This window comes from Phoenix dactylifera, chromosome 11 (genome assembly GCF_051530095.1).
Source record: "Phoenix dactylifera cultivar Ajwa chromosome 11, Ajwa_hap1_PhDact_Kaust_v1.1, whole genome shotgun sequence".
Classification (NCBI taxonomy): Eukaryota; Viridiplantae; Streptophyta; class Magnoliopsida; order Arecales; family Arecaceae; genus Phoenix; species Phoenix dactylifera.
In genome coordinates this window covers 28333891-28344434 of record NC_143200.1, presented here as the reverse complement: position 1 = coordinate 28344434, position 10544 = coordinate 28333891, and the positions used below count along the sequence as shown (strand labels likewise).

General features: G+C 43.8%; 2 protein-coding genes across 2 annotated transcripts; both read right to left on the bottom strand.

Moving 5' to 3' along the window:
- Positions 1–58: 58 nt before the first annotated feature.
- LOC103710447 (pentatricopeptide repeat-containing protein At2g03380, mitochondrial) lies at positions 59–3520 on the bottom strand. The gene is made up of 2 exons (XM_039127896.3): positions 1819–3520; positions 59–1659 (listed from the first exon to the last, which is right to left on the bottom strand). The coding sequence occupies exons 1-2, from the start codon at positions 3241–3243 to the stop codon at positions 994–996; spliced, it is 2091 nt and encodes a 696-aa protein (XP_038983824.3). The 5' UTR covers positions 3244–3520; the 3' UTR covers positions 59–993.
- A 1043-nt stretch (positions 3521–4563) lies between these two features.
- On the bottom strand, positions 4564–10200 carry LOC103710446 (cellulose synthase A catalytic subunit 9 [UDP-forming]-like). The gene is made up of 13 exons (XM_008796147.6): positions 10041–10200; positions 9716–9911; positions 8748–8971; positions 8549–8645; positions 8357–8471; positions 7965–8231; positions 7546–7891; positions 6986–7249; positions 6534–6746; positions 6166–6373; positions 5845–6047; positions 5387–5740; positions 4564–5303 (listed from the first exon to the last, which is right to left on the bottom strand). The coding sequence occupies exons 1-13, from the start codon at positions 10113–10115 to the stop codon at positions 4719–4721; spliced, it is 3147 nt and encodes a 1048-aa protein (XP_008794369.2). The 5' UTR covers positions 10116–10200; the 3' UTR covers positions 4564–4718.
- Positions 10201–10544: the final 344 nt, after the last annotated feature.

The window sequence follows — 10544 nt, the reverse complement described above, 5'->3', positions numbered from 1 at the left end:
GACTTCAACGGTAGTGCATAAGTGAAGGGAATTCAAGCCAGGGTCTTATAGAAAAGAATTTTCTATGAAACAGCTCTTTAATGCCGTTGAGACCGAGTTTTGCAATATTAGTTAAGAAAATAGAATATACAACATTTTAGGAATTTGATGTCAGCAGGACACTTTGTGCTTCCAAACTTGTTCTCCTGTGTCAATTCTCATTCTACCACACAACTGGATACAACAGTGGCTATATCTAAATCATCTCACTCTATGAATTTGTTGTTACAACTAAATTGGTGATGGTGATATCTCCGTCTAACCTAATTTCTGATAGATTTTTGAGAGAAATTTCCTTCCTTTGTGCAAAAAAAATTCCCAGCTCTGGAAGCACTGTGTACTGGATTGAGCTTCTCTGCCTTTTTCTCTCATGGCTGAAGCAATGCAAGACCCCATCTGCATTGCTAAATTTACGAAAACCATCACTGTGCCATCCCTGAGATTTAATTTTTTTTCCTGATTATCTGATGAGAAGTCCTCCTTGCAATGTTGAGGAGCCTAAATTATACTTACACCTGTAGGAGCTGATAGGAAATATCTGCATCTGCTGGGCGGCCAATTTTTCTGCAAACCCATGCACGTATCACCCTTTTCCCAAGTCTCCATGATCAACAAAAGTGAAGGAAAAAATTGAAGCTTCAAACTAGCCAAAATAAATGAGGTTTAGTTTTGAAAAGAATTGATCTCTTCTTTGACGCTTCCTGAAAGATTGCCACAATGTTATCATCAATAAGCAGGCATTCCCAGATGACAAATCTCCTAAACATCAAAAGCCTGTCCTCTGTTGATGGTATTGATTGCGTTTTACCGATTTCGGTTGCTCTGATTCCTGGGCAACCTCATGAGAGGCACTTGGTTCATTGCATCCTGCCCGCACATGGCTGGCAGTTCCAAATATATTGGAGCATTGGAAGAAGATGGTTATGCATCAGATAGTCAAAACCGATCGTGACATCATTGCACCATGTGTTCAGAAAAAACTTTAAAATTTGGTGATGTATTGCCATGTCTGTGAAACATATCTTTCAAGGCAAATGAATGTAATCCATTATCCATTCCTATGGAGCTACATCCTGGCAACTTGATCAACCCTTTTTCCTTCATCACTTCCCTGATCTTAAAAGCTTCATCCCACCTTCCATCTGAAGCATACAAGTTGGACATCAGAACATAGTAATCTGGAGTCTCAGGTTGTAACTCCATCATCTTCTTCACTGCCACTTCTCCAAACTCCAACCTTGAATGGAGTCTGCAACCATGAAGAAAAGCTCCCCACACACTAATATCTGCTTGCATCGGCATTCTCTCTATGAATTCCAAGGCGGCCTCAACCTTTCCGGATCGCGCTAGCATATCAACCATACATGCATAATGTTTCATTGAGGGGACAATATCGTAATGCTTTGACATGGTATCAAAATACTTCCATCCTTCGTCAACCATCCCGGTATGACTGCAAGTTGATAGAATGCTCGTAAAGGTTACATCATTTGGCTGCAAATCTTCCTTCAGCATTTTTCTGAGAAGATCAATAGAACCAATAGAATCTCCTTGCATTCCATATCCACCCATCATTGCACACCATGTGACAGTGTTCCTATCTCTCATCTCATCAAAGACCTTACGGGCAGACATCACATCGCCGCATTTATTATAGAAATTAAGAAGAGCAGTGCAAACATAAATATTAGATAGAAAAGCACACTTGACGGCATAAACATGGAAGCAACTGCCAATATATAGAGCTCCCAAACAAGCACAAGCTGAGAGAGCACTTACCACTGTGATGGCATCTGGCAGACAACCATCCGACCTCATTTGGTTGAAGAATATCAAAGCTTCATAGCCCAAGTCATTCTGAGAGTATCCTGCAATCATAGCATTCCAAGTAACAACATCCTTCGGAGAGGTCCTTTCAAATATATAATTAGCTTCAAGAATAGCACAGCATTTTGCATACATATCAACAAGTGCATTCATTACTGCAGCATACTCATCTAAACCTAGTTTAATGCCAAGCATATGAAGAACTCTGCCCAAATTCAAATCTTTCAATTGTGCAGAAGCAGAAAGAGCGCTTACTAAGGTAACAGAATTAGGAACTATGCTAGTCCACTTCTCATCAGAAAATAACTTTAAAGCCTCAACAGGATATCCCATCTGTGTGTACCCAACAATCATAGCAGTCCATGGGACAGCATCCGCATCGCAGAGTTCATCAAAGATGGACCGGGCATCGGTAACTTTTCCACACTTCACATACATATTTAACAGTGGGGTGCCTAAGAAAGAATCTATACCCATTCCATCTTTTATCATATAACCATGGATCCATTTCCCTTGATGCAAAGAATCTAGCGCTGAACAAGCAGTCAGCAAGCTCCCGATGGTGTATTCATTCGGCTCAACACATGCCCACCTCATCTTATTAAACAAAACGAACCCTTCCTCGGCATAATCATTCTGAACGTACCCAGCTATGATCGAAGTCCAAGAAACCACATTTCTTTCTTGAATCTCATCAAATAGTCTACGAGCACATTCCATGTCACCGCATTTTGCATACATATCGATAAGAACATTCAGCACAAAGCAATCAGGATTACCAACTTTAGTTATGTGGCAGTGTAGCTTCTTCCCCTCATCGAGATCGAGCAATTTGACGCAGGCCTTCAATACAAGAGAGAAGACGATGTTGTCCTGTTCTTGGAGACGTTGTCTCATGCAAGTGTAAAACCCGATAGCTTCCATATACCGCTCGTTCATTATGTACCATTTCAGCATCACCTTCCCCGAATAAAGATCCGGGTCCGGAATGCTATCAAACACCATGCGTGCGCATTCGAGTTTCCCAAAAGTACCATAGGAACCGATCAATTTGGTCTGTAATTGGAGGTTTTGGGTCAGTCCACGGACGATTAGCAGGCCGTGGATTTTTCCGAGGGCCAGAACATCGGTGCAGGAATGCAGCAAAGAGAGGAATGAGTTTGACGAGTTTGGGCGATTGGAAGCTCTGGATTCTGAGAATCTGGGAGAAATAGGAGGGGATTTGATAGGATTAATGGACAGAAGTCTTGGATCGAGGTGTAAGTGCGTGCCGTGATAGGCTTCCACAAGGGATGGGTGAGGTTCCGTGTTGGACGCAGAGATGCGAGAGGAGCGCCGCCGAAGCAGGGAGAGCGGTTTCATTCTTCCTATGCGCATCGCGGAAAGAAAGGCCTTCAGGAAGAGGAGGACCAAATCGATCAAGGAGGGGAGCGCGACCTTGAGGACCAGTCGATGGCCTTTGGATCTGACCGTGGTCCATTCATGGAGACGAAGAGGTCAGCTGGAGAAGAACTGGGTTTGGGTTCTTTTGAACGAGAGAGATGCGAAGGGCGGGGGGATGGGGTGAGGGCGAAGCCGAGCTCGCTCAAACGCGCTGGCGGCTTATCTACGTGTTCGATGAGAAAGGGGGTGATGCTAGTTGTCGAACTTTTGCTAGGGTATTAGTGAGAGCCCAAGCCATCAGGACGGGCGGTTGGCGATGGGACGACAAATATCACCGTATTTAGGGTGTGAGAGAGATCGAACCGGGGTCTGCAAAAAATCAATCAAGTGTGATTCCGATCTGAACCAATCCCTTAGGTACGATTTATATCAATTCTTTTAAAATTTAATTTGGTGGTGGTTTGTGAAGGTTTGAAATCAAAAATATTTGGCTCGGCTTTAGTTTAAATTTTTAAAAAATCGATTCGAATTGATTTGATTCGATTCGACCCAAACCCCATGTGTGTATGTGTGTCTATTTATGTTTAGACTTAATTCAAGCCATGTAGTCCAACCTATGGAATATCAATCCGGTAGACTGAACCAAACTAATCCAAATTTTTGAGATCAATTTGAACTAATTTTTTTAGCAAGTTGGGTCGGTTTTAGAAAACAATTTTAAGCGGTTCGACTCTAAAATAATTCTGAACCGATCTGATCTGAACCATGCATATCCCTATAGTTAAATATCGAGCTCCAACTTGTTCAATACCTAGCAATGCTACAGCTTCCAAAATAGGGCACTAATTCTTCTTGTATTGTTTTTTATTCTTGCTATCATTTTATGTTTCAAAGTTCGGATTCCTGGCAAAGCTGTAACTAATCTCTTCACTTAATAAAATCTAGGAGAAGAGCTTTGCTATATATATATATATATATATGAAAGGGTAAAATCGTCTCGGAGACGGATGAAAAGGATACCCAAAAGATACCACATTCAAAAAAATGACATTTCGATAAATTTTTCATAACTTCCCCCTAAAAATATTAAAGTAAATTCGTTAACTTAAAAGCAAAGAATATAGGAGAATATGACTTGCCAAATATCCAAGAAAAATTGACAGACAAACCTCGAGCTGGTAAGATTGATGAGAAATTTGAGGACTTTTTGGTTCTCCCTCTCTCTTCTCTTTTCCTCGAAGTAACCAACAATGTAAAACTTAAGAAACCAAGAAACACGCATCAACCACATCCATCAAGCAGTTGCAGCAAAAATTTTCTTTAAGCAATCTCTCCATATCCTTTTTTTTTAATGCCACTAATTGAGTAACCTCAGTTCACGTATAATACAAAACTTCACAGCGTTCTCACTCTTTTGATGCAGAAGAAGAAAGCACAAGCAGTTCCATGGAGGAAGAGAAGTAAATGGATCAACAGTTGATCCCACATTGCCTGACATCCGGGCCTTTCGATTTGAGCACAAACGGATCAATCCTCACCCACAGCAACGAGAAAATGGAAGCCAGGAGCACGGACCAGATGACGACAATGGTCGGGGTCCTGTTCTGCCTGCCCATCAGACCCTTGAGGAATGGATAGAGATGGACGATCACCCAGAAGGAGAAGAACAGCTTCCCAAAGAGAGGCCCCCATGACTGGTACCCATTGTTTATGGCGTCCGATATCCCTGCGACAACCCCGACAAGGTTTATGATCAACAGAGTCGTGGGGGGAATCAACAGAGTCGTCCATTTGAAGGCGTAGAGATCCCCGAACTCATCCTCGTCGTCTGTAGCCTTGGAAGTGACGGTGAAGTTGGTGTCTATGCCAGCCAGAACCTTAAGCAAGCCCTGAATGACAGCAAAAAGGTGGGCTGAGACACCGCCGATGACCCAGAACTGCTCGTTCCTCCACCATTCTTCGATGCTCACACCGCTCCACCTCAGCTCGAGGATGCCCGTCGCAAAGATCGAGATGAAGAGTGATATAAAGAAGAGGCTCGCAAACGTGCTAATCTGAATGTTTAATGAAAGAAAAGCATTTGGCGTTCAGAATTTGGAATTCGATTGGAGAAGAGAAGAATGAAGGCAGAACGAACCGTTGGCATGATGAATTTTCCGGTAAGCAGGCAGACGGCAGGAAGGGTGCAGTAGGCGAGGAGTGGGAGAGAGGTGAAGGGGTAGATGGTGGTGTTAACGTAGGCGAAGCGCTCGAGCCATTTGAGGTGTCCCTTCTTGTATCCATACCAGACTGGGCTGTGGCGACTGAAGAAGATCTCGACCGAGCCGAGCGCCCACCGGAGCACCTGGTTGAGCCGGTCCGAGAGGTTAATTGGCGCCGACCCTTTGAACGCCGGCCTCTTCGGCATGCAGTAGATGGAGCGCCAGCCCCGGCAGTGCATCTTGAACCCGGTCAGAATGTCCTCTGTGATCGAGCCGTAGATCCATCCCAACTGCACAAATTTAGAACGTAGTCTTAATTCGCTAAAGATGGCTCCTAAGAGCTGTGGCAGAGTTTCTCTGCTTTTGTTCGTCAGGCAGTTGATTTAGTTGTTACCTCTGATCCCCAATCAGTTTTGTCTTCGTAGCCACAGCTGATGACATGAATGGCTTCCTTGAGCAGAGCTGCAGGGCTCGATGAGGGAGGAACTCCACCTTCCTCCATTAGAGTTGATGTCACGAATGCGGCGGACTGCCCAAATCTCTTCTCGAAGTTCATCTGGGACATCAACAGCTCCTTGTCGTCGTCGTCGTCGAAGCCTAATTATGATTCACGAGTGGAATGTGCATGTCTTTAGAATAAAAACTACACTGCTTAAAAACACATCTCAATTGTTCTAAGATGGGAAGCAACATTGAAGGTTTGAGGTAGACCCACCTCCATCAGCTGCTTGCTCATTTGAGCCACCTTTGGATTTGTCGAGCTTCTTGCGACGTCCAAAGCATGGGCAGCAGTCGCAGCTCACCATCTTGGGACGCTTTGGCCCCTTAGGAGGGTTGTAACCATAAAGAGCTTGTCGCCTGAAGACACAGCCAGTACCCACATACACTGGCCCTTGAATTCCATCTAGGCCCTTCATGTTGATCTGCAGAGTGACAATAATCATCAGATTTTGATGTTTTTCCTCTTATCTTTGAAAACAACAGCGGAAATCGGTTCTTTCTTTTTTTCGATTATCTTAATTTGAGGATCGCGTTCGAGGAATTAAACGACGATGCATGAAGATTGCAGCTTAGAGTTCTTACGTCGAAGAAGACCGTGTTCCTGTTGGCATACCGATCGTGCTGATCAATGCCGTCGAACCTCTGAGGGAACTGGACATAGCACACTTTTCTCCCAGTCTGATGATCCATCAAGAAACACATTGCCTCTCGAATAGCCTTGCTGTTGTTTATGTAGTGATCACAGTCCAAATTGAGCATGAAGGGTGCATTTGTGAGCACAGCAGAGACGCGGATCTGCCAATCACCCAATCATGAGCTAAGTCAGAAGATCTCAGCTATGAAGCGGAAATTGAACTCCAATCCTTCCAGTTTACATTAGTATATATGTAGGTGATGTGCTAATTATATGCCCACCCAGCAGAAAAAAGAGCTGAAGTTGAAGACAAATGGTATCATAAGATGAAACAAACTTGATGGTGGTGCAGTTGCAATGATCATACAATGGCATAGAGAGAATGGAAATCTATTCATACCAAAGCATTCATGGCACCAGCCTTCTTGTGATGATGAAAGCCTGGCCGCTTCTCACGAGAGACATAAACAAGGCGAGGGAGCTCGTTTCCTTCTGTGTCATGACCTCCACTGTGTCCCAAGAATACCTGGATCATGCCTGGGTGGTCACGGGTGTTGTTACCAGGCCATGGGGTGCCATCTTGCATAATCCACCCTTCAGGAGGCACCTTTATGGCTTTTGCAACCAATGCGTTGATCCGCACTTTAAATTCTTCATACTCCCTCTGCTCGATTAAAAAAAAAAAAAAGGAACATTATTGAAATGCTATATTGATGAATAGGTGACAAAAATCTATAGCTAAATGCAAGAGTAAAGATGAAGCAGGATTTAGATTGAAGCTGTTAACCTAGCTTAAAATAACATGATATGCTTTATGTCATCTCCTTATCCTGCATCTCTCAAAACTCTGAGAAAATAACTGCAATGACTTATAAGCACCGAGCGACTACTGATTATAATTGCAGACATTCATGACAAAATATGTGATTCTGAAATTTGCAGCATATGAATTTGATCAACCTTCATCGCGCGCCGCTCCTTAACGAAAGTTGGCTGGACTTTATCCTTGAGGTAATCAACTTTTTGAGCGAAGTACATTTCTGGTGCCCTAGGCTCAATGTTGAACTTCTTGCAGAAGGGCACCCATCTTCTAGCAAATTCAGCAGTCTCTGAGAGGGATTCAAATGTGAGCATCGATGAACCGTCATCCGAGATGTAGCACGACACCTTGTCCACTGGGTAATCCACGGCCAAGATTGATAGCACTGTGTTGGCGGTGACAAGAGGAGGCTCCTTCAGTGGGTCTACCGTGCTAACAAAGAGGTCGACCGGAGAAAGCATCGAAGGCTCACCTTCCCTCTCATATCTGAAACAAATGCAGATGTGTCAAGGCTTGAGTTATGCTGCAGTCAATTTAGACTTGCAAACAACGTAGTCACCTGAGAGAGAGGCGATCGAGATAAGTTTCGCGATCAATTGGGAACCATTTAGGGAACTGATCAAGGATCCATGAGATGGCAAACCATATCTCGCATATAACAGATGTGAGCCACAGTCCAATTGCATCATGGACTGGGTTGAGGAGTCGGTAGCGGAGGAAGAAGCCTAGGACCACAAGACGGATCACGATCACCATGCGGTAGGGGTTGATCCTGCTCGAAGCTATCGACACTTTTCTTGATAGTGGCTGCCTTGCTTCATCAATTCTGCATGGAATTATTTGCATCCATCAATTGTGATAACATAAACAAAAGTATATTTTGTAACACTGCTGATCTTTCTTTTTCTTTTTGGCAGAAGTACAAAATGGAGCTTTTTTTTGGCAACTTACATGGACATGTCAGGGTCATCATCTGGTTCGCCTCCAAGAAGGCTTTGCTTTGATTTGTACTCTTCCACTCTTTCTTTCCACCCTCCATCTCCCTTCTCATCCCATCTTGCACTCCCTGCTCAACCTCAGAAAGATCCAGTCATCCTCTTTATGTAACACTTCATTAGATAATACAAGAAATACAGCACCCACCAGGCTCAGACACTGGATAAGGATGAACACGCTTGTGGAGAGATGATGAGACTTCTCCAAGGTTATGACTGTTTGATATTGGGAACTCACCACTCACCTGAATCAAAATGCAGCAAAAATGCATTAGAACAGCCAGTAATATGGGTGCACAAAAAAAAAAAAGTAAAAAGGGTGAAAAAGGAAGTCTAGCTAGGTTCACCTGCCGAGAGCGAGCACTGGTTATGATGGGTGGGAAGTGAGGACTGCTTTCATCGTCCTCAGGACCTCTGCCATAGCTCATCTTCCCATAAAGCATTGCCTCTGTGATGTGTTTGTTCTGCTGTGCCTGCTGTTGCTTTTTGTTCTGTTCATCATCAATGTTGAATTCATGTTCTATATCATCGATATCTTCTTCATCTTCATCTCCTTCCACCCTTGGGCTCCCTACACGTTTTAAAATCTTTGTCATCACCATCCTTTATTGATTAGAAGGGGCGAACCATGCATTTTGAGTGCAATGTTGAGGTATCTCCCTTTGTAAAAATGGCCATAGACTTAATTTTTAAAATTTTGGGAGAATCAATATTTGTCTATCTATCATCTGTCTTCTTGTATCTTAGCCTTCATCTACCTTTAACTTACAAAATTTCCATCTCTTTTCCAAGTGCCACAGCAAGATGTCGTATGAGACAGGATGCTACCATCAGAATGCCGAAGGTGCTTGGTTTAGTGATACTATCCATATCAGCTCAATAAAAGTCTAATTGAATTTAAAATCATGTACCTAAACATATTTACTTTTGTGTGTGTTAAATTGAATTTTAGTCCATTTTGTAATCAAGTCTTAAAAAAAGCAATTTTGGTAGCAACAAGACATGTTCTTCTACAGAAAAATGATGTATCACTTGATGTTTCAAATCTCACTCACAAGAACCGTTTTGTGAAACACCATTTTTACTTACCACCTTCTTAATATTATTTTTCAGGAAATCATGACTCCATGGCCGATGTTCTTATAATTAAATCAAGAGATTCTAGCTCCTTTTTCTCATGATCGTGTTCAAACGAGATCTCTCTTATGAAATGAACGAGGTGCTGGTTTTCTGGTCTTCCAGTGTGGAAAACTCTGTCAATATTATAAGCTACCACACTATCAAGTTATACGCTGAGGGATGGAAAGCAACAGACCCTTGAGGCGCTTGTATCGGGTCTTGCACTGTGGGCAGAGTTGGGTTCCTTCTCTCCTCTCATACTCGTAGCATGGCCGGCACACTGGGAACCCACACTCGTTGCAAGCCACAAAGAGGTCCCCATCCACTGTCAGCCCAATCTCATCACCACAAATCTCACACACCTGACCATTCAGTGCCTTCAGCGGCTTCGGCTGCACAACAAGAACCACAACCACACCATTAAAACCTCCACAATAACATTCTGAAGAAACAGCTAATCTCATGCCTGGGTATTACTCATTGGAATTCTATAATTATGCTCCCAAAACGATCGTACGTACCTCTTCATGGCCGCGGATGAGCACGAGCTCGTTCCGGTTGTGAGAACCGGCGACCAATCCTGCGCTCGCCTCCATTGAGTCCTGGTGGCCGGGGATTGGATGAGAGACGGTGGAGATGAGCACGTAAGATTGGGATTTGTTGGCTTTTGTATTGGCTCTTGGGGTTAGTCGGGGGTGGTGGGGGGTAGGCTTCAGTTTGGGTCTCATTCCCTCACCTAATGCGTTGGTTGTCGGGGGTTGGTTGGTTGCAGAGTCGCCATTGCCGCTAAGTGAAGCTACGTCCCTGCCCACTCGACCAACCCTTTCCCAATCCCCGACTCCCGCGCGCGCTCTCTTCTAACGACCGCCTGGCCGAGTTAGGTAATTTATCCCCCGCTGGACGAAACTGCCCCTGATTTGGAATATTTAGGACCGTCATATCTTTGATATTCCATGGAGCAAGTTTTTTTTCCCTAGTGAAAGGCTCTTGGAACTTTAGGCCACATTTTAGGATTATCTGAGGCA